The sequence below is a fragment of the Littorina saxatilis genome, linkage group LG11, assembly GCF_037325665.1.
Source record: "Littorina saxatilis isolate snail1 linkage group LG11, US_GU_Lsax_2.0, whole genome shotgun sequence".
In the NCBI taxonomy this organism is placed as follows: domain Eukaryota; kingdom Metazoa; phylum Mollusca; class Gastropoda; order Littorinimorpha; family Littorinidae; genus Littorina; species Littorina saxatilis.
In genome coordinates this window covers 20,877,710-20,902,022 of record NC_090255.1, presented here as the reverse complement: position 1 = coordinate 20,902,022, position 24,313 = coordinate 20,877,710, and the positions used below count along the sequence as shown (strand labels likewise).

At 41.3% G+C, this 24,313-nt stretch overlaps 1 protein-coding gene and 1 long non-coding RNA gene across 2 annotated transcripts in view; both read right to left on the bottom strand.

Annotated features, from left to right (window-relative positions):
• The window catches only part of LOC138979502 (TPR and ankyrin repeat-containing protein 1-like), a 40,542-nt gene extending 27,823 nt beyond the window's left edge, over positions 1 to 12,719 (bottom strand). The window contains exons 1-10 of the mRNA XM_070352213.1: positions 12,569 to 12,719; positions 11,831 to 12,039; positions 11,515 to 11,656; positions 9,304 to 9,561; positions 7,094 to 7,335; positions 5,615 to 5,768; positions 4,054 to 4,253; positions 3,094 to 3,304; positions 2,201 to 2,452; positions 950 to 1,252 (exon numbers count right to left, since the gene is read on the bottom strand). Of these exons, the coding sequence (XP_070208314.1) occupies positions 950 to 1,252; positions 2,201 to 2,452; positions 3,094 to 3,304; positions 4,054 to 4,253; positions 5,615 to 5,768; positions 7,094 to 7,335; positions 9,304 to 9,561; positions 11,515 to 11,656; positions 11,831 to 12,039; positions 12,569 to 12,719 (2,122 nt within the window). The remainder of the gene's footprint in view (positions 1 to 949; positions 1,253 to 2,200; positions 2,453 to 3,093; positions 3,305 to 4,053; positions 4,254 to 5,614; positions 5,769 to 7,093; positions 7,336 to 9,303; positions 9,562 to 11,514; positions 11,657 to 11,830; positions 12,040 to 12,568) is intronic.
• Positions 12,720 to 14,020: 1,301 nt separating this feature from the next.
• LOC138980824 (uncharacterized) lies at positions 14,021 to 23,541 on the bottom strand. The gene is made up of 3 exons (XR_011460454.1): positions 23,406 to 23,541; positions 18,826 to 18,969; positions 14,021 to 14,268 (listed from the first exon to the last, which is right to left on the bottom strand). It is a non-coding gene; the product is annotated as an uncharacterized lncRNA (long non-coding RNA).
• Positions 23,542 to 24,313: the final 772 nt, after the last annotated feature.

Genomic DNA, 24,313 nt, shown 5'->3' with positions numbered 1-24,313 from the left:
TGTCAGTTTTCCAATATGCACGATTGGTCTTTCAAATGGCAACATATCACTCATTGTACTCCTTATATAGCTCACATGTATGGACGTTTTCCTATGACAAAGGTGCATTACATTTTCTGAAGTGATAATTTTGCAACTTCCTTTCTCACAAAATAGTCCCGACATGGCGACCCTATTAATGCAAACGTCCCATATGCATAAAGCACCTCCCAGTTTTCAATGTGTGGTTTAGACGGGCGCAGTGGCGGAGTGGATAAGACGTAGGCCTCCTAATCGGAAGTTTGTGAGTTCAAACCCCGACCGCGACCGCCTGGTGAGGTTGAGGGTGGAGATTTGTTCGTTCTCCCAGGTCAACTTATGTGCAGACCTGCTAGTGCCTTATCCCCCTTCGTGTGTATACACACAAGCACAAGACCAGGTGCGCACGTAAAACATCCTGTAATCTATGTCAGAGTTCGGTGGGTTATAGAAACACGAAAATACCCAGCATGCTTCCCCCGAAATCAGCGTATGCTGCCTGAATGGCGGGGTAAAAACGGTCATACACGTAAAAATCCACTCGTGCAAACAACATGAGTTAACATGGGAGTTTCAGCCCATGAACGAAGAAAACAAGAAATTCCTCCGATAGGAACTACACCCCCGTCAAAGGGAAATAACCTTCTCAGTTGGTGGCAGTGAGAATGGTTATTTCCCTTTGACCAACGGGGGTGTCCGTCTATACCAGGCCTTGTAGAATCTTAATCCACCAATAACTCCCTAACCGTGTGTTTGACTGGTCCCAATTTTTGTAAGGACCGTCTCAGGAATGTATAGAACCTGTTCACCAAGTTTGGTGACGATCGGTCCGTTCATTCTTGAGATCTACTTGCGAACACAAACACATCGAGTGAAACCTATACACACCCCTATACCGGGGGTGTAAAAAGCAGTGTGGTTAAAATCTAACCTTTCTCCAAGCGGCTGGTGGTCAGGTTTGTCACAAGTAGGTCCAATGCCCCTTGCTCCAGCTCAATATTTCCACCAATGCTTGATGAATGCTGACAAGCAAACAACTGCACCAGTTTTGTGACTGCTTCAGCAATGTCTGTGTTTTTCTTGAAGGACTTCTTGGCATATCCCAAAAGCTTTGAACAAGAGCGACAACTGCTAGAAACAGGAGACTCTCTCTTGTCAGCTGTGGAATGCGAATCTTTACCAGATGCTGCTTGTTGAGGGGTAGACCTGGATGAAGTAGTAGTCTTAGGCGTGTCTGAAATAAAACAAGCCCAGCAAATGCTTGAACGACTCACCATTGTCATTCCCAAAATCTAAGATGAACCAGGAACAAATCTGACCTTAACTCGACCAAGCTATATCCTTGTCATTTGATGAGGATTAACAAGATTTTTGAATTATCTAGAGGTCATAAACTCATGGGAATGTGTGAAGTTTTAAGATTCTAGCCTCAAACACCGTCGCTGTCTCCTTTAAGAAGGTGAGTTATCAACCCTGCTGCAGGAAGCCATCCACTCTTAGAAATAAGATAATCATGCTCACTAAACTGAAGAAAGTCGTCATACTTCCACACAAATCTAAATCAAGTTAAATGTTGGGTTGCAGCGCATGTATAAGTCCAATGAAACAAGTAAACAAAGAAAATGGAAGGAAAGCAGGACAGACAATGAAATGAAAAGAAACAAAGAGAAGACAAACAAGAAAGAGGAAGACAATAATCAATGCATCATGGGTTTCTGCATGCTCATTTTTCACTTTTGCAGTTAGGCCAACAACAAAAAATAAACTGTTTACGGTAACCCGACCGACCCTATTTTTTTCGCGCGACCCTAGACTTTTTTTGGCATTTGGGGAAAACAAATAATAAAAAATAACGTAAAAATATGTTTTTTTGGAGAAAAAAAAAATCCCGACCTACTGACCCTATTTTTTTGGCCTATGTTACCGCAGACCTATTTTTTTTGGCCTTATACAGTTGTAGGTATTTGCGACAATAGTGTCCCTACATTCGAGGTGGCCTCTCATGGCAGATCTAAACTGTGCAAGAAAAGTATTGTGATATTTGTCGGACCCCCAACTAAAAAGATCATGCCCGCATCATTTCATGGGGACAAGGGACGTTATACTTTATTGGAAGGTGTTCTTGTGTTTAGAGGAGCGTCACATTACCAGTACTACTGCATATTATTTTTTTTTAATTTACCTGTTCTGAAAAGCTTGCCTGAAGTGCTGTCTGGTGTAAGGTAGAAGACAGCTTGTTTCCCAGATGAGTCTTTGGTGAGTGGATCAAAGCCCTTCTCAAAAAGAAGCAGAATGACCTGTTCTCCAATCGTGGTAGACCTATCCAGCACACAAGCCAGGTGAAGCAGGCTTTTTCCTTCAACATCAACAGCCATGAGGGCTTCCTTCAAACGAATCTCTTCTGACAGGATATAGCGCATCAGGCCAAGCTTCCCTGTCACATACAGACACTGAGACAGTGAGAAAAGTTAGTGTTTGCTGAAATTTGATCTATATATCCAGATAACAATGGATGTGAAAACTGAGATGATTTCTTTTTCAACACTTCCAGGTCATATTCAACCAAATACCGTTATTATGCCATCACGCACAAAGGTGTGAAATGCACACACATACAAAACACACACACACAAAACATGTTAACAAAATAAGAAATAAAAACTCTCCCCCTTAGATACATTCAAAAGCCTAAAATGCTTAAACATGTCGATTTCAATCACGCTGACTGGAGATCGAACCAGGCGCTCTCTGAGATACAACTAACTACGTATCCGTGCCCATTAACGCTCAAAAAAGTGTTACACACAAAGGTGTAAGATTTTGAACAATCTGTAAAAAAAATAAAAATAAAAATAGACATAATTACAAAATAGATATAAATTGCATTGGTTTGCACTGTTTTATAAACAGCTGTTTTGATGATCTCTGATCGTCAATTTCTTTTTACGATTGGGGGAATGAGGCGCCAACGACTGCTGAAAACATCCAAAAATGGCTGACACTTTTTAGGCCATAACAGCAAATTTACCATAGAAAATAATTTCCAGCATCATCCCTGGATATAAAGACACGAACCTGTTAAACAGCAAAGGCGCAAAGCCACATGGTAACAACTTTCCGAACTCTTCTGCAGAAGGCTTTCAAGCTCTGCCCCCTGAAGCAGCAATGCCAAGACCAGGTCAGTGGCATAGTCCTTGAACAGTGTACTAGTTTGACCCTTGACCGCGTCGAGTATGGAAGCAATAGATGTGGTAGTCTTCAGCTCAAAACTCATGGCCTGGCCCACCTGGGAAAACATTTTGCCATTTTCAAAAAACAAAACAACAGAAAACAATCCCCCAACTGACAAAATGATAGCTTAATTAGGCAATCAAAACAGAAACGTTCGCAAAGATATAATTCAAACAAACAAACAGTAACAACAAAAGTGTAAATAATAATTATTATAATACTAAATGTCATTATTACAAAGCTTACATGCTTTTAGCGTAGTTACATTTCCGAGGTCATTATTGAAAATGAGGAAACCTACAATGCATAAATGCCATTATCAGTTGTCAACCCGAGTTAAAATCCCTTTGAGAAGATCCATGCACTGCCAATCAGAAAGAGAGAGGGCAAGAGACACGAGGCGAGAGAAAGTCAGAGAGAATGAAAACGAAATGCATAATTAATCTGTTCAAAATTCTTATGTCAACCTCGGGCGCTGAAACCGCCATTTCCAGTACACCTATACTGGCTATATGGACATAAAATCTCTTGTCTGTGCAAAGTACGTATCTGGTGCCTATTTCAATCAACACCCAAAATCAGAATTTTGGCAAGGGAGACAACAGATGCCAATAGCTCTTTGACTTCCAGCCAGTACTGTAGGTACCCTTACCTGGAGACTTTCTATTTTGAGATGTTGGCTTGTCCTTTGGGCTTGATAATGTATCAGCCCGTTGTTAGTGCTTTCATTACTTTTTTTCCAACAAAGGCTTGTATTCAACAGGGTACTACTAATTTCGTAGCCCAAACTTCTAAAACACTTACTCTTATCCGCTGATCAGTTGTGTATTGATCTGACCATAAGCGCCAACCATCAGTTCTCAGAGCATCCGCATCTCTGAAAGGTGGTCCAAGCACAAGACGGCAAATAACATCCCAGTAGTTCTTCTTGCATAAGGCAGCAAACAGTTTTGGCCAACACTCCTTCAAGTGGATGCTCACTCGCTTGATAATGCGGTCTTCGTCTGCAGATCAAGTCATTATGGTAAGTTAAGGTAATATAAGGCAAGTTAAGTTAAGTTAAGGTAAGGTAAGGCTAAGGTAAGGCAAGGTCAGGTAATGTAAGGTAAGGTAAGGTAAAGTTGGTAGCCCTGTGAGGCTGCTCCCACATAAATTCCTTTCTCCGAATGAAAACGAGCTGATTTTGGTACCTTTGTGTTCCTAAGACTCGGCACTTTTCTTTGATATAAGGCTCACTGGGTAAAACTGGATCAAACACGTAATAGTTGATAATAAATAAAGTAATCAGTTTGTTCCGATTTAGGTACATACTGTGCCGGACTAATTGGATCCTGACAGTGAGTGGGGTATATCGCCGCAACAGTTGGTCTACAACCGTAGGTACCCGTGTTCGCATGTTTGGTCTTGATTATCTGCTAGAGGTTAAATATAAAGGGAAAAGTAATATCACAGATCGTGAAGAAAATACAGTAATACCTGCAACGAAAGGGCACCCTTGGGTCCAGCTAAAGGGTGTCCTTTTATGGAAGGAATCCTGCTTGGAGGGACCTCACATCGCAGGTTTCACTGTACATGCACATTACTCATCTCCGCCAATAGAAAATCAACATCTCTGCTTCACTTGCTTTAAAAAAAAATGTCTTTCATTAACAAGGTCTTTTAATTTTATAAATGTTATATATGAAGTCTTATATCGCGCGCGTATCTCCAGACTCGGACTCAAGGCGCAGGGATCTATTTATGCCGTGTGAGATGGAATTTTTTACACAATACATCACGCATTCACATCGACCAGCAGATCGCAGCCATTTCGGCGCATATCCTACTTTTCACGGCCTATTATTCCAAGTCACACGGGTATTTTGGTGGACATTTTTTATCTATGCCTATACAATTTTGCCAGGAAAGACCCTTTTGTCAATCGTGGGCTCTTTAACGTGCACACCCCCAATGTAGTGTACACGAAGGGACCTCGGTTTTTCTCATCCGAAAGACTAGCACTTGAACCCACCACCTAGGTTAGGAAAGGGGGGAGAAAATTGCTAACTCCCTGACCCAGGGTCGAACTCGCAACCTCTCGCTTCCGAGCGCAAGTGCGTTACCACTCGGCCACCCAGTCCAGCCTGCCAACCGTCTCTAGAAAACGACTTCCTACCCACAACGACCAACAAAAAGGACCCCCAAGTCGTTTTTCTACATACTTCACCTTCGCTTTATACAGGTGGTCGCTTAGGGAAGGTGAAGTGTATAGTACGACTCGTCAGGGATCCTTTTCGGAGATCGTTGCGTCGGTAGCGACCACTTTTGGTCGGCCTCTTGGGAGGTTGTTATACATAGATTCGACTGTGTTACAAAATGCATTTACCTGTTAGGTGAGGCAGCAATAAGGCTATCTCCACCAGAAACTCCACCCTGTCTGCAGGTATTGTAGCTTCACAAAAGAGACCCTTGCAGAACACGTCGCATGCATCTTTCTGCTGACGTTCATTGACCAGGATCTTGCCTAGTCTGAAGTATGGCTTTACAGATACAAAGGAGTTCGATATATAATAAGCTCAGCAAAACATGTTTGTACCCCAACAATCAAATTCATTCCCATGTTATTTCCTTCAAATATTCTTTGCCGTTAAAGGCACCTAACTTGGTTACTCGGCACACTATTCAGATGAAATATTTCTTTTACAGGGGTCACGTGACCAATGCTAATTTAAGAGTACCCTCAAAATCGACACGTCAGGACAATGATTTGCAGCGTAGTGGAAGAGTTGCTCCCCGCTAACCTCGTACAAACAGGAAACACATGGTTGACCAGTTAAAACCACTTTTGCAGCGAATATTACTGACTCCGGTGTGTATGTTATGCAGTGTCCAATTGATATGATGCCCTTTTCTTTCAAAAATGTACACATCAGAACCATGATTCACTTGATGGCCTGTAGCGATCGCTAAACACGCGTGTCAGTGACCTCGACCTCAAGCGAAACTCATGTGACCTCAGGGAAAACACAATGTCGGCTAACACTCAGGGCAAGCACCCCGGCTGTGACGCAACAAACTCCGATGAGTATATTTGTGAAAGAAATGAGGTCATAACATACACATCGAGTCAGTTATTAGATGTGATCGTTGTTTTAACTGGTCGACCGTGTGTTTATTACTATTCAAACATCACAGATACAGCAACTATCAACATGTGACATGACAAAATGTTCGCTTATACATGTTTATGCTCAGTGACAATGTGTTAAATAAATCTAAAGATATTGGACTCAAATATTAGATATGCTGCAGATAAAAAATATGTACAAGAACATCCCGAAGTGTTGTCTGTATTTGAGAAGTTCCGGCTAAACCAACATTTTTGATCAACAAACTTAAGTTCTGGACGGGTTCTTCTTCTTCTTCTTCTTCTTCTGCGTTCGTGGGCTGAAACTCCCCCGTACACTCGTGTTTTTTGCACGAGTGGATTTTGACGTGTATGACCGTTTTTTACCCCGCCATTTAGGCAGCCATACGCCGCTTTCGGAGGAAGCATGCTGGGTATTTTCGTGTTTCTATAATCCATCTTACTCTGACATGGATTACAGGATCTTTTTCGTGCGCACTTGATCTTATGCTTGCGTGTACACACGGGGGGTGTTCGGACACCGAGGAGAGTCAAAGTTGACTCTGAGAAATAAATCTCTCACCGAACGTGGGGACGAACTCACGCTGACAGCGGCCAACTGGATACAAATCCAGCGCGCTACCGACTGAGCTACATCCCCGCCATGGACGGGTTCAAAACATATCTCTTAGATTTTACCTGCCATACAGCATATGAAGTGAACAAACGAGTTGATACCTTAAAGTAAGTAGGATCCGCCTTGATACTTTTCTGCGCATGGTTTTTCCCTTCTGCCTTTTTGTTCATGGCCATGAATGAGGTTGCCATGTTGCAATGCAGAACTGCAAGGTCTCGATGATGATGACTGCCACATTTCTCCCCCGACAACTCTTTGACAGCTTCTTTGTAAAATCTCACAGCATCTGAATGCTTTTGGTTTTTGTGGGCATCATTGCCTTTTGCCTTTATACTTTCAAAAGCTGTAGAAAAAAGAAAATTTGTATCTGTATCAGAAATTATTATATTCACAGCGAAATATAATCAAGTTCATTGTAAATGTTTGCCAGTTGACTTCATGAAAAAAATAAAGAAGCATGCACATGTTTATTTTTGAGTTTTAATTTCTTTTTTTTGTTTTTTAGGATTATTAAGAAGGAGCTCCATCAACAGACAGAAGTCACATTACAGCAAATTTGCCAGATACAAATATTTCTCAAATACTTTTTCACCAAAGCCTTAATTATTTTGTCCATAATTATATGAACACTGACACTGCCAAACAGTAAAATTCCTGCAAATCTTAGCCCGGGGTAATCTTCTCAATCGGTTTTCATGCATTCTTTGTTTTTGTGTGTGTTGTTTTTCAGAAGTTTGAAATCGTTCCTGTATTACGTACAGGTCTTGAAGCATAAAATAATGTGACGATTACGTCATGCATAGAAAGAAATATCCAAGCAATGCCGTCATTAACCATATGTGCTTCAAAATAACAACAGAACACTATGTGGACAAGCGGAGACAAAACAAAGCGTTGTGATTACATTTGTAGAAAGTCTGTCCCTATTTGCTTTATTGTTGATCTTTTTCCCCCTAGCTGGACACATATTACATGAATGCCTGGACTTTACCTTGAATGACACCGTTACAAGTTGAAAGAAATCCCTATCACTGCCTCAGACCGTAGTCAAGCTAAACTACAAAAACATCAACACTTAAACCGCACCTTTTCAAAGCAGCTCTTCCTACTGACCAACGAGTGAAATACATGTAAATTATTTGTCCTCGCCTGTTGTAAATTTAAACCACCCTTTTAAGACAACAGTTTTGAGACTTCCCACCTTTCAAGGCCCTACTTTCGTCAAACTTTCTGTCAGACTGTAAATTTGGTTCCATTTAAGTCTCTTTCGTGTATAAGACCAGATCTTGTTAGGAGTTTTGGGAGTCTTTGGGCAAGGGGGGAAGGGGACTTTTGTCATACTTGCTGTCAGACTGTCTGTAAATTTGGTTCCATTTAAGTCTCTTTCGTGTATAAGACCTGATCTTGTCAGAGGTGTGACGTGTCTTTAAGGGGGGGGGGGGGGGGGGGGGCTTTCGTCAAACTTGCTGTCATACTGTCTGTAAATTTGCTTCCATTTAAGTCTCTTTCATGTATAAGACCAGATCTTGTTAAGAGTTTTGGGAGTTTTTTAAGCAAGGGGGAGGGGACTTTTGTCATACTTGCTGTCAGACTGTCTGTAAATGTGCTTCCATTTAAGTCTTTTTCCTGTAAAAGACCTGATCTTGTCAGAGGTGTGGCGTGTCTTTAAAGGTACTGAACTTGTCAAATCCAGGTGCACGGAGCCCCTGGGGCTTTTAGTCATACCTCAGCAGAACTACCAAGTTTCATTGACTTGCACCCAAAGAGTCAAGAACTGCGATTTTTTTACGAATTAATTTCGTACTCGGACCCGGCTGGTCTTGACCTATTTTTGGATCTAAATTTAGATCGGGTAGATCACCACATCATGCACAAAAAGACACGTCACCAGCAAACTATGTCAGACGTCATCATGAGTTTGTGTAAAACAAAATGGAGGCCGGAATCCCTCAGTTGAATCGAACTCCGACCAAACACCAACGTAATAACTAGGTTAATTTATGCACTCGCGTGAACAAGAAACTGTCGAGCTTCACAGATGTCGTCGTTGGGTAGTTTTGGGTTTGTTTTACTACCATAGGAGGATTTTTGAACTGTAAATGCACTCAGCTGCAACAATAACGCAAAACGAAGGCTGTGAGCTGCACTGTGCCTTTAAGGAGGGGGAGGGGACTTTCGTCATACTTGCTGTCATACTGTCTGTAAATGTGCTTCCATTTAAATCTCTTTCCTGTAAAAGACCTGATCTTGTCAGAGGTGTGGCGTGTCTTTAAGGAGGGGGGGGGGGAGGTGGGGCACTGTATCTACTTACAGTGCGACTGGTTCAGCTTCTTGACCACTGACGGGTTTTGGGTGACATAATCCCGTGGCATCTTTCCCTCCTTATCACGGATGTTGGAACAGGCTCCGTTATCCAAGAGCAGGGACACAATCTCTGCCAGAAGGACCCCTGAAGTTGACATGACGGCGACATGGAGACCAGTTCTTCCCAGGGAGTTTTGCTGATTGATGTCACGCTTTCTTTGCCAATTTTTCTTTTCAAGAACATGTCGAATCACCTTGCAGCATCCTTCAAAATGAATCAAATATTCAGATTATGTAGAATCTGCTTCTAGCATATTTCTAAATGAAACAAATATTCAGAACACGTAGAGTCTGTTTCTAGCATCCTTCAAAATGAAACAAATATTCAGAACATGTAGAGTCTGTTTCTAGCATCCTTCAAAATGAAACAAATATTCAGAACATGTAGAGTCTGTTTCTAGCATCCTTCAAAACGAAACAAATATTCAGAACATGTAGAGTCTGTTTCTAGCATCCTTCAAAATGAAACAAATATTCAGAACATGTAGAGTCTGTTTCTAGCATCCTTCAAAACGAAACAAATATTCAGAACATGTAGAGTCTGTTTCTAGCATCCTTCAAAATGAAACAAATATTCAGAACATGTAGAGTCTGTTTCTAGCATCCTTCAAACTGAAACAAATATTTAGAACATGTAGAGTCTGTTTCTAGCATCCTTCAAAACGAAACAAATATTCAGAACATGTAGAGTCTGTTTCTAGCATCCTTCAAAACGAAACAAATATTCAGAACATGTAGAGTCTGTTTCTAGCATCCTTCAAAACGAAACAAATATTCAGAACATGTAGAGTCTGTTTCTAGCATCCTTCAAAACGAAACAAATATTCAGAACATGTAGAGTCTGTTTCTAGCATCCTTCAAAACGAAACAAATATTTAGAACATGTAGAGTCTGTTTCTAGCATCCTTCAAAATGAAACAAATATTCAGAACATGTAGAGTCTGTTTCTAGCATCCTTCGAAACGAAACAAATATTCAGAACATGTAGAGTCTGTTTCTAGCATCCTTCAAAACGAAACAAATATTCAAAACATGTAGAGTCTGTTTCTAGCATCCTTCAAAATGAAACAAATATTTAGAACATGTAGAGTCTGTTTCTAGCATCCTTCAAAACGAAACAAATATTCAGAACATGTAGAGTCTGTTTCTAGCATCCTTCAAAATGAAACAAATATTCAGAACATGTAGAGTCTGTTTCTAGCATCCTTCAAAACGAAACAAATATTCAGAACATGTAGAGTCTGTTTCTAGCATCCTTCAAAACGAAACAAATATTCAGAACATGTACAGAGTCTGTTTCTAGCATCCTTCAAAATGAAACAAATATGCAGAACATGTAGAGTCTGTTTCTAGCATCCTTCAAAACGAAACAAATATTCAGAACATGTAGAGTCTGTTTCTAGCATCCTTCAAAACGAAACAAATATTCAGAACATGTACAGAGTCTGTTTCTAGCATCCTTCAAAATGAAACAAATATGCAGAACATGTAGAGTCTGTTTCTAGCATCCTTCAAAACGAAACAAATATTCAGAACATGTAGAGTCTGTTTCTAGCATCCTTCAAAACGAAACAAATATTCAGAACATGTAGAGTCTGTTTCTAGCATCCTTCAAAATGAAACAAATATTCAGAACATGTAGAGTCTGTTTCTAGCATCCTTCAAAACGAAACAAATATTCAGAACATGTAGAGTCTGTTTCTAGCATCCTTCAAAATGAAACAACAGACCACGTAGAATCACCTTGCAGCATCCTACAAAATGAAACAAATATTAAGATCATGTAGAATCTGCGTATAGCTTATTTCTAAATGAATCAATAACTATTGTTCAGACCACGTAGAATCACCCCCTTGCAGCATCCTTCAAAATGAAACAAATATTCAGAACATGTAGAGTCTGCTTCTATCATCCTTCAAAATGAAACTAATATTTAAGAACATGTCTGATCAGTTAGCAACATCCTTCAAAATAAAACAAAAGTAAAGAACATTTCAAATCACTTGCAGTACCCTCCTAATAAAACAAATGTTTTAGAATATGTAGAATAAACATGCAGCATTCTTCTACAAATGTTCATACAACACTGACTGATCATTCTCATTTTCCAAAGAGCATACAACACTGACTGATCATTCCCCGCATCCCCTGCACCCACCTGTTTTGACAGCCAGCTGAACCAGACGCTGAACGAATGGGCCCTGAGTGTCTCTGCCGATTTGTCCTCCGTGATCAATTATGAAGATGGCCAACTCGGCTCCCCAGGCTTTCACCTGTTGTTTGTTAAGGGTATCCACAACCTAAACCCAAGAAAGAAAACTTCTGTGAACTTCTGTGTTAGGCAATGCAGATTTCTGCGGAGGTATAAATTAGCCCACGCTCACTTGTGCTTGACTGGCTTTGCCTCTAATTGTATTTCAATTGTCTCGTGCGCTACAATAGAATGGCTTTGCTACTTTCTGTCTACAACTTACTTTTTCCACGTTCATCTGACTGCAGTCTACATCAACATTTTTTGCAGCAGAGTCCAGGCGTGTCGAGATGTGATGGTCTGTCAGTCCCGAAGTGACAAGCGCAAGTGCAGCAAACGAATTGGAATCAAAAAGGCGCTGCAGAATCTTCTTCCAAATCTGAGGTGCATCTGGTAGTTTGGGTTGAATCCCAGTAATTTCATATAAGTTAGCTGTAAAAAAAAACCTTCCTTCAATAAAATACAGATTCAATATCAATGGAAACCCCTTTTCAAGACCACAAACAATCTGTGAAAATCAGGACTTAAAAGGAGGTGAATTTAGAGATGTTGTGAACAGATAATCTAAAAATGCAAGTTCTTAAAAGGTAGGTCGTCTTAAATTGGGGGTGTTAACAGGGGAGTTCATCTGTGCAGCAATGACTAGTCACATAAACTTAAGGCATTACTATATGCAAACTTAATAAACTGCCCATCTCACTCCACGTGTTAAAGTTATTTCGTATTATCACACGGGTGTCATATAGGCTGCGATCGTCTAAGGTGAAAACTCACCCGCACATGTCTCAACTGCACGCTTTGTGTTTGAACAAGTCTTTATGTTTTACTACGTAGCAAAAAAACAAACATCACACTTCCCCCTTTCCAACCACCCAACCCCACCCCCACCACCACCTCAGAAAATGCCGACGAGCCTCTATGCAGTAATGAATACTATACTAAAAGGAGCAGCATTACTCGCCTGCTGAGCTGTTGGTCCGAACAATCTGCTGGCAAGCATTGACAACGAAGTCCACCGTCTCATCATCCGACAAAGAACACCGCACCATTCCATCCAGCAGGGCACGAACTGCAAGGCTTGGATCAGATTTTGCCACTCCAACTTCTGACATCAACTTGTATCCCTATTTCACACACAACAAGAAATTTAAACAACAACAACAACAACAACAACAACAACAACAACAACAAAGAATAGCAAAGAAGAACATAAGAACTTACAAGAAAAGACAGTCGAGATCACATTTAGAATTTGCAGAATGTAAAAATCATCGTTGAAATTCCCTGTCTGCCAACGGCCATGTGCCTAGTAAGACAGCCATCCAGAAGCATGAGAACGTCCAACACTGAAGATTACTATGACTCGGCCTGGGCTGAGCTGCACGAACCGGAAGTGGGTGCTACCCAAACGGGAGAGAACAAACCGCGGGTTCTGATTCGTTGAAATCACAACACATCTCAGTTTCAACCAATCAAACACTGCGGGTGTCTCCCGTTTGGCTGGCAACTTGGTCGTCTACCTCAGCCCTGATGCAGTGGAACCTCCAACATTCTGAGAAAATCAGGTCTTCAAAAGGAACGGGTCCTTCTTCTTCTTCTTCTTGTCGATCACTCAGATGGAAATGCCGGTTCTCCGCGCAAATGTTGCCGTGCGCTGTAGGTCGTCCAGACTGCCATAGAGCTTCCCTTGCACCATGGTCGCCTCCGCCCAGATCTGGCTCCTGAGGCCATCGTGTAGTGGGCAAGTCTGCAGCAGGTGTTCCGTTGTCATGCTACCTGTTTGACAAGGGCACTGATCTGACTGGCCAATTCAGAACTTGGTGAAAAGGTGGTCAGTGGTTCATTCGGTTGTGGCCTGTCCGCAGCCTGAATATGAGGACCTGCTCAGACCTTGTGAGCAGGTGAAAGGCGTCGTTTTTGTTGTAGTAGTGTGGGTGCTGCTGCAACCACTTTTTGTGTTGCTTGGCCTTGATGATGGTCTTGGCTTCTTTGAAGGTGGTTGATCTGTCATTCTGGTCCTTCGTAGTGCCCTCCTTTGCCAGAGTATCTGCGGCTTCGTTGCCTAGTATGTTGCAGTGAGAGGGGACCCATTGCAGCACGATTGTGTGGGCTCTGCACAGGGAGGTCAAGGCGGATGACAGGTCATTCAGTTCTTTGTGTCTGGTAGTGTCTAAGGCCTGCACGGGACTGACTTTGCGTCGCTGAAGAACACAACGTTGTTGGAGGAGAGTGGACTGTGCTCAATGTGGGCCTAAAACGGGTCCTAAAATAAAAATTAATTTAAAGAGACTATGGAGAAAACAAATCTGCAAAAGCAAGGTTTTAAAAGGGGAGAATTATTAGGGGGGGGGAGGGGGTGTGGGGGGGGGGGGGGCGTCAGGCAAGTCAAACAGAAGTTAATTCCTACCTTGGAGAAATGTGGCGCAAAGCCTATACAAACTTGTGCAGATGCAAATGCGGTCTGTACATCTGTTATTTTCAAGCTGACATCGGACAGACCAATGAGCAACTCCTTGACAACGTCAGGTGGTAAACCTTGCAATCGCTGTGCAATGTTCCAAGCATACTTGTATGAAGACGCGGCATGTGTGTACTTTCTCTGTGACTCTTGTCTTTTAGCGTCCCTCCTGGCTGCTTCAAATACACAACCCAAATCTTGACCTGTGAAATATAAACACACACACCCGCACGCACGCACGCACACACACACACACACACACACACACACACACACACACACACACACACACACACACACACACACACACACACACACTTCCGTTTGAGAAAAAGGGAGGGGGGGAGGAACACGGTCAGACAAACGGAGGAAGAAGACAGAGAGAGAGACAGAGACAAAGAGAGACAGAGACAAAGAGAGGGAGAGAGACAGAGACAAAGAGAGACAGAGACAAAGAGAGGGAGAGAGACAGAGACAGAGACAAAGAGAGGGAGAGAGACAGAGAGACAGAGACAAAGAGAGGGAGAGAGACAGAGACAGAGACAGACTGAGAGGGGGAGAGAGACAAAGAGAGAGAGACGGAGAGAGAGAGAGAGAGAGATGGAGAGAAAGAGGGAGAGAGAAAGAGAGATGGAGAGAGAGATGGAGAGTGAAAGAGAGAGAGATGGAGAGAGAGAGAGAGATGGAGAGAGAGAGAGGGAGAGAGTGAGAGAGAGAGATGGAGACAGAGAGAGAGATGGAGAGAGAATCAGATTCAGAACTTACAAAAGGATAAAGGTTTTAGGCAAAGCCTATTCTTCCAACCTGTCCTTTATACAACACATAAAGACAGACGCACATTAAAAATATAATATCAATCATATAAAAATTACAGAAATACATTGTATGGAGTGCAACACAATGTGCATTTAAGGAATTACATAAGGAGAACTCAAAAATTACAAAATTACATTGACATAGTTATACCTTTCATTTGGGAATATAGCTATTCTGATGGACACGTGGGGGAATTCGGATGCTGTGATTGGATGGTCTCTTCCGATCATCAAAGCATAATGCTACGGAAGTCGGCCATTTTTGCCAATATCCAAAAGCATATTGGCAATAACAAAGACGCATGGTTCCGGTTTACCCATCTGTACCACACGATGTTTTAATCGACAACAGCATACACTGACAACTTGAAATTCTTCTCGGGAATGTTTTTCAGCTTTAAAAATGTTGATAGCGTACCCTTTTCTGCTAACTTTCCGATGAAACAGGACTAAATCAATTATTTTCTGTCCCTAAACACCACAATCTGTATAAAGTCGAAAGATGTAGTACAAACAGGGGAGTAAAACGGAACAGCCGTTTTTGTGTGCCTGTGTCAGTTGCAGGCGCGCGAACTAGGGGGGTCCGGGGGCATGCTACCCCGGACATGTTTTGAAAAACGGTTAAAATCTGTGCAATCTGGTGCATTCTGGGCCTTGTTTTGAGGGTTAAGAGCAGCATTGTTTTGGTGCTAAAACTAGTAAAAGTCAAAGCAAGGTACATGCTTTTTCCAGGGATGGGGTTCCGGAACCCCTGGAACCCCCCCCTGGGTCCGGCCCTGTGAAGTATTGATGTACAACCCATGACACTAACATTCATGTAGTCGTTTATAACTTATGTTGAAAAGTTCGCTTCATGACGAGACAAGTATAAATGCCATTCACCCAAACTGAAAGCTTCGCTGTCGTCTGCTCGCGATTAGCTGTTCTCTTCTCCTCCCCTTGTTGCATCCTAGTAGGCCTACTTCAGTTGTTTCTAGTTTTCCGTTGATGTTGTGTTTTGGTCTTCTTCATAAGTAGTCTTGTTCAAAATTAAAAAAAACTCAAACTTCTTTTTGTTGTATTCGAATGAACTAATAAAAAGCTGTTTAACAGCTGTGTTGTCAAATCGAGTTTTTTTTCCAAAGTCAGTGTGGCGCCTGCGCAAAACTAATGCGCATAAGAAACGGCGTCTGCTATCAAAACCTGAAATCAGCGCATCGACGCAAAAATGGTTATTTTGTAAGTTTGGAACAACAAATCAAGGTCAGGACAGCTATATAATCGCTATTGTGTTTTTAGCGTAGCAATACAGTCCGATATTTAGACTCGAACAAGTATAATGCGACTCGTCTTCGATTCGTCGGCATTATACTTGTCTCGTCTAAATATCGGGCCCTATTGCTACGCTGAAAACACAATCGCTGTTAATAAAGTTGCTCAAATCAGCTGCACATCCGTTAACACTAGTACAAAATGTTCAACAAAATAACAATCGAACAAGACATTTTCACTGAAGTTGCATTTCTTATCTGTTGGGGGAAGGAGTTCCAGAGAAAAGCTCCCGAGAAGGTTAAGCTCGATTTGTAGAGGTCTATGCGAGGTATAGGAGGGATGATTTTTTGGGACCCATATCTTTTTGTGGCATGTTTGAAATGTGATTGCAAATATTTAGGACAGTCGTCATTTAGAATTTTATACATGAACACAGCCTTGTTTAACGTCAACTGATCTTTCAAGGGGAGGGAATTCAAGAGCTTTATAATTTAGTTTATCATCCGTGGACCTATTCAAATCATGCAGAATAAGTTTTGCAGCTCGGCGATGCAGGGAATTGAGTCTTTTTAAATGAACATCACTGCAGTTATCCCAAAGTGTCAAAGCGAAGTTTATATGAGGCATTATAATAATAATAATAATAATAATAATAAATAACTTTTCTATAGCGCGAGTCCCATCAATTGGCTCCAGGCGCTTTACAAATTCATTATAGAATAAACTAGCACAAATCAACAAGCATACAAAGCATACATTTAACTGAGACATAACACCAAGATCCCAAGCACTAAGCAAAACTTAGCGTACAATGTTAAAAGTACACATAATGTTCTATGTAATAGAACATTTTGAGTGCTACAGAATCTGCGTAATGCCTTAATTTTGATAACAGGTACACAATTTTTGATACTAATTTGCAAATATTACTTAAATGAGTTTGCCATTTCAACTCTTGATCAATGGTAACACCCAATAATCTATGTTCCCTAACTTGCTGCACTTGAGTTGAACCAACTGACAGTTGTAATTGTAAAGGACTTAATTGGAGTTTTTGTCTCGTGGTTATCACCATACTCTTTGTTTTAATCGGGTGAATGATCATTGCATTAGAAACGCACCACTCAGTGATTTCATCCACACTTGTTTGAAGAGAAGAGTTGACGGATTCCAAAAGTTCTGACTGGTGTGAACAGAAGAGTCATCCGCGAAGAACTCACATCTAACTTTTTCATCGGACACATGAAGGGGTAAATCATTTATATAAATACAGAACAAGATAGGTCCTAATACAGACCCTTGAGGGACACCACTCCTGACAAACTCGTTTGACGAAGTTTTACAGTTAATGGATACATACTGTTTCCGTTTTGAAAGATACGATTCAAAAAAGGCACAGGCGGAGTCGTCTTTTAAATAGCACTTTAATTTCTTTAGTAGAAGTGAGTGATCTACTAGGTCAAAGGCTTTCTTAAAGTCCAAAAACAACGCTCCCGTTATTTCTGCTTTGTTTATTGCTGACAGCCAAGTCTCGCATAAAGAGCTTAAGGCGGTGTGGCAGGAATGCTTAGAGCGGAATCCAGACTGAAAAGGATGAAACAGATTCATTTGTTCCATATATGCCAGTAGGTGTTTTTGTATGTGCTTTTCTAAGGGTTTAGATAGAACAGGTAAGAGGGAAATAGGTCTAAAGTTGTTTGGGTCTGTAAGATCCTTATTTTTTGGAAGTGGTAATACCTTTGCACACTTTAAAATAGAAGGGAACACGTTTTGTTGTATGCTTAGGTTATAAACATAAGTTAGGGAATCGACAATGTAAGGTAAAGCAAGTTTTAGCAACTTGACTGGAATCTTGTCTGGACCCATTGACTTCTTATTCGCCATTTGTTCTACCAGTTTTCCTACCTCGTGCACTGAAATTGGAGGAATAGATAACGTGTCAGTTTGAGTCAACTTTTGTCCACAGAATGTGTTTAATTTTTCAAAACAATCATCCGTATCAAGGGAATCATTCTGATTGAGACAAGATTTTAGGTTGTCTGCTTGCGAAATGAGATGGGGAGAGAGAGAGAGAGAGAGAGAGAGAGAGAGAGAGAGAGAGAGAGAGAGAGAGAGAGAGAGAGAGAGAGAGAGAGAGAGAGAGGTGTATGCATAAATAGAACTATGTTTATTGATTGTGGAAATTCACTGGGGAGCGTCTCGATCGTGACGTATAAGACTTGTTTTAAATTAATCGTTTTCATTAAAATTAGTCGTTTTCTGTGAGTTTACACCTTTAAAATCATCAATGTGATTGCGTTATCGAAAGGAGAAGAAATCGAACATACCGTGCTTTGTTTCTCTTATATCCTAACTCATCTTTTTTTTGTGCCCGATTCCTTTCTTTTATTTTTCAGATGGGGAGCACCCTTCTTCATTTATCTTTTTCTTGCTTTAGTTTTTGTTTCGTATTGTTTTGTTTTTTGAAGAAAAAGAAGAAAACAAGTTTTACTTTTACATGGTATAACACAAAAACTAACTTCTAATACTTAACTCCAGTTCTAATAATATAACTAAATATGACCCTTACAAGCTAGATGTAGGTATACCCATATATCTTAACTCCATATTATGAATGAATTTACACTCTCCAAAGCTGAGGCGCCCAAACACGCGGGGGTTGCAGCCCAAGAATGAAGAAGTAACGTTACAAACCAGTTAGGCTATCCTTTGTCTGGACAAATCCCAAAACACGAAGCAGTTCATCTCCCATCCACTGTTGTCGTTCTCGAGGGAGCAGGGCTGCCAAGTCGAGAGGCCCTGACTGTGCCATCGTCTATGAATTCGATGCCAGTCGACCTGTAAAAAAACAAGTCGCGTAAGGCGAAAATACAACATTTAGTCAAGTAGCTGTCGAACTCACAGAATGAAACTGAACGCAATGCAACGCAGCAAGACCGTATACTCGTAGCATCGTCAGTCCACCGCTCACGGCAAAGGCAGTGAAATTGACAAGAAGAGCGGGGTAGTAGTTGCGCTGAGAAGGATAGCACGCTTTTCTGTACCTCTCTTCGTTTTAACTTTCTGAGCGTGTTTTTAATCCAAACATAGCATATCTATATGTTTTTGGAATCAGGAACCGACAAGGAATAAGATGAAAGTGTTTTTAAATTGATTTGGACAATTTAATTTTGATCATAATTTTTATATTTTTAATTTTCAGAGCTTGTTTTTAATCCAAATATAACATATTTATATGCTTTGGGAATCAGGAAATGATGAAGAATAGGATGAACGTAAATTTGGATCGTTTTATAAAACTTTTTATAGTTTTACAATTTTCAGATTTTTAATGACTAAAGTCATTAATTAATTTTTAAGCCACCAAGCTGAAATGCAATACCGAAGTCCGGGCTTCGTCGAAGATTACTTGACCAAAATGTCAACCAATTTGGTTGCAAAATAAGGGCGTGACAGAGCCGCCTCAGCTTTCACGAAAAGCCGGATATGACGTCATCAAAGACATTAATTTTATCAAAAAAATGAGAAAAACGTTCGGGGATTTCATACCCAGGAACTCTCATGTCAAATTTCATAAAGATCGGTCCAGTAGTTTAGTCTGAATCGCTCTACACACACACAGAGACACACATACACCATATGACCCTCATCTCGATTCCCCTCTCTACGTTACATTTAGTCAAAACTTGACTAAATGTAAAAAGAGAAACAAGAAATTCCTCCGATAGGAACTACACCCCCGTCAAAGGGAAATAACCTTCTCAGTTGGTGGCAGTGAGAATGGTTATTTCCCTTTGACCAACGGGGGTGTCCGTCTATACCAGGCCTTGTATAATTTTAATCCACCAATAACTCCCTAACCGTGTGTTTGACTGGTCCCAATTTTTGTAAGGACCGTCTCAGGAATGTATAGAACCTGTTCACCACGTTTGGTGACGATCGGTCCGTTCATTCTTGAGATCTACTTGCGAACACAAACACATCGAGTGAAATCTATACACACCCCTATACCGGGGGTGTAAAAAAACCAAATACAATAAATCCAGCGAAACCTTTCCTCTAAGACCCCACCTTTCAACCCATCTGCCCTCATAAGACTCCGCAATGTAAGACTTCTAACCCTATTAAGACCCTGCAGTTTAAGACTACCTCCTTTACCTCGCTTTTTCATCAGTGTCCTGTGCTTTTCGTCGCAGAAAGTGTTGCCGTCACATCTGTGAACTACGTTGAGAATTGATGCACAATCTCCCTGGGTAATGCGTCTGCTCTGCGCGCACTGCAGTCTTATGGGCAGAATATACCTGCGCAGTTTCAGAGGCACAGACGACGCACGGCCTATTATTTATGCCGCGATAGAAATTATGACGAGCACTTGGCCTGTTTTCTTTTCGTGCAACGTGTTGCGGACTGAGATAATCTGCAGTGCGTCGTCGGTCCTGCTGAAGTTACATATGTGAGCGGAGCCCCTTACTGCGCAAGAAGACGACTCTTAACCCTTCGGCGGGGACGTAGCTTATTAGTTGCACGGACGTACATGAGATGAATGTAAGTCCGTGTTAGTTGGTAGCGCGCTGGCTTTGTCAGTAGCGTGGGTTCGATCCCCACGTTCGGCGGGAGATTTATTTCTCGAAGTCAACAGTGTGTGCAGACTCTCTCCGGTGTCCGAACACCCCCGTGTGCACACATGCGCACGAAAAAGATCCAAAAGTTCACAGCAAAAGTATCAGGGCTTGGAAAACACGAAGACACGCATGCATCATCTCTCGTCTCTGATTATCATGATCATATTTCGAAACTTTGACGAGACAAACCCAATGCTGGTGTGTCGAAGAAGACAGCCACAGCGGGTCTGTTTGAGTCAAAGTATCACACCATAATTATCTTCAGCGTATTTATTACCAATACCCTAACATTCAGTCAGACTCTTAACCGCTGTGCGGATTTTAAAATATATCCCAAAGAGATACTGCTGACATCAGACCAGATATAAAAGTGTTTTCGATTAATACGGGTTGCTGAAGTGTTGTCACGTCACGGTAAAATTGTACCTGGATAATTATCAGGTATCCCGAAGTGACCCGAATTTGCTATCAAGCGACACTTGTTTCATGCAAAGCGTACGTTCTGATTGATCTTCTGCCCACAGCAAACAAAGTAAAACTTGACTAAATGTAAACATGTCGCGTAAGGCGAAATTACTACATTTAGTCAAGCTGTGGATCTCACAGAATGAAACTGAACGCACTGCATTTTTTCACAATGACCGTGCCGCTTGTGCATAAAGGAGTGAAACTGACGAGCCTGTTCAGCGCGGTAGTGGTTTCGCTGTGCTGCATAGCACGCTTTTCTGTACCTCTCTTCATTTTAACTTTCTGAGCGTGTTTTTAATCCAAACATATCATATCTATATGTTTTTGGAATCAGGAACCGACAAGGAATAAGATGAAATTGTTTTTAAATCGATTTCGGATATTTAATTTTGATCATAATTTTTATATTTTTAATTTTCAGAGCTTGTGTTTAATCTAAATATAACATATTTATATGTTTTTGGAATCAGGAAATGATGTAGAATAAGATAAACTTAAATTTGGATCGTTTTATATAAAACAAATATTACAATTTTCAGATTTTTAATGACCAAAGTCATTAATTAATTTTTAAGCCACCAAGCTGAAATGCAATACCGAAGTCCGGCCTTTGTCGAAGATTGCTTTACAAAAATGTCAATCAATTTGATTGAAAAATGAGGGTGTGACAGTGCCGCCTCAACTTTTACAAAAAAGCCGGATATGACGTCATCAGAAGTATTTATCGAAAAAAAGAAAAAAACATCCGGGGATATCATTCCCAGAAACTCTCATGTCAAATTTCATAAAGATCGGTTCCGTAGTTTGGTCTGAATCGCTCTACACACACGCACAGACACACAGACACACACACACACACACACACACACACACACATCCACCACGACCCTCGTCTCGATTCCCCCTCTATGTTAAAACATTTAGTCAAAACTTGACTGAATGTAAAAAACCAAAGGGGGGGGGTTGAACCCGAGAACTGAAATTATTAATCCTGTTCCAGTGTGTTCGTTCACTCGCGGTTGGCATGAAGCCTACAGGGACAACAAGGTGACCGACAAACTAAACCGAAAGTAGAAATTTACTTTTGTGTTTGCTGATTAGATATCAGTTCATAACATGACAAGGAAAAGTAAAAAGCTGACAGTTGGGTGTAAACTACTTCCTGTACGGGTGAGATAAGCTAAATAATAAACAGCAGCAATATCTTGGAGAAACCATGGGAACATTCTGTAACTGTTCAAACGGCTTGCGAGTTGCGAGAAAGATTGAAGATGTAGATGTAGAAAGTGTCATTGAGACCGCCAATATGTTTGTTCATCGAGGTAGACTGTCGATTATGATTTCGGTCTGTTTAACCCATTTTTGAGTCGGACTTTTGAATGAATGCCTACCGCTGTAGATGGAATCGTGATCGCCGGGTAAATACAACAACAGCAGGTTTTTTGTGTGCTACTTGACACATTGGAAAAAAAGGCAGTTTGTTCAAATCTGTTGTGCTCACTACCATGTGCATAAACACAACACTATAGAAGACTGGTAACACAACACTATAGAAGACTGGTAACACAACACTATAGAAGACTGGTAACACAACACTATAGAAGACTGGTAACACAACACTATAGAAGACTGGTAACACAACACTATAGAAGACTGGTAACACAACACTATAGAAGACTGGTAACACAACACTATAGAAGACTGGTAACACAACACTATAGAAGACTGGTAACACAACACTATAGAAGACTGGTAAACAGAAGACTGAAGAGTATGTCTTGACCATCCCAATCCCGATATCTTAATACTAATGAAAATGTATGGTTTTAACATACAATTCGCCTACAGCTCATTTTCAGCACCAGTGAGACTGGTAGAAATAAATATTTGTTTGTGGTTTCAACCGATGCGACTCCGCGGCTGGCCCCCTCCTATAGTTGGTACCTTTCTCGTGCACTCAATCCAGGTGTCCCTTACTGTGAGGTGTTCTCTCGTCTGAGAGATCTCACATCGCAGGTATCACTGTCCTCACTGCTTCAAAACTGACGCTTCTTCATTGGTGTCGTTCTATTTACTGTCGCCGCTCGCGTTGAGTTTAACTGTGACATGTGTGAACTAGCTTAGGTTGAGACTTGATGCACAGTCTCTGTGTGTTATGCGTTTGCTATGCATTGCAATACATACTGCGCAATTAGACGACTCTTAATCGTTGTCTGTCATGGCGTCGAATATCCAAACACATATCACAAAGAGAAACTGCTGACATCAGACGGTAAATCGAAGTGTTCGTCGGCCTCACATACTATGCCTGGCTGTAGAAAACAATCATATGAACCTTGCCACGTCACCATGGTGTGTCAACTGATTCCGGCTATATCGTTCGTACGCCGGATGTTTCCGTTCATACAGCGCCATTTTCGGCACTTGGTCGATGAAAAAAATTGCGGTAAATCGTGTGGGCAGCGCACTTTCGTGATATCGCAAGAATTAGGTCGCAAATGAATTGGGCTATGTGCACAATAAATAACAAGGTGCTACTCGACCTCATGATTACACACGCGGGTCAAACGTGGCACCATTGCATAATTTTCCAACATTTTCTTGTTTTTCTCACTCTGTTATCAAAATTGACCCCTGATTTGCACTAAGTACCCAAAGCATTGCCTGTTATGACATTTGGCTTGGACAGAAGTTTATAGAAACCCATGACTTTTGTACAATCACATGCCGATACCGTTCGTACGCCATGATTCAGTTCGTCACGGCCACGGTATAGGCTACACTCTAATCCTGGATATCAGGTATCCGGAAGTAACTCTGATCTTCTGTCCCCAGCAAACAACGTGCCTGTGGGGGCACTAACAGGGGTTTTGAAACCTGCCAAAACGGAAACGATCGTCTTCCACTGTATACGTTCATTTAGGGCTGTCGTGAAGGTGACCGCAAAACATCAACCGAAAGTAGAAAAGTTCTTTCGTTTTCGGTGACTGTTTACCAGTGCATCTGCTTACCGTGGCGAGAGCAGATAAAATGTTTACCAGTGCATCTGCTTACGAAAGCAGATCAGTAAAATGTTTACCAGTGCATCTGCT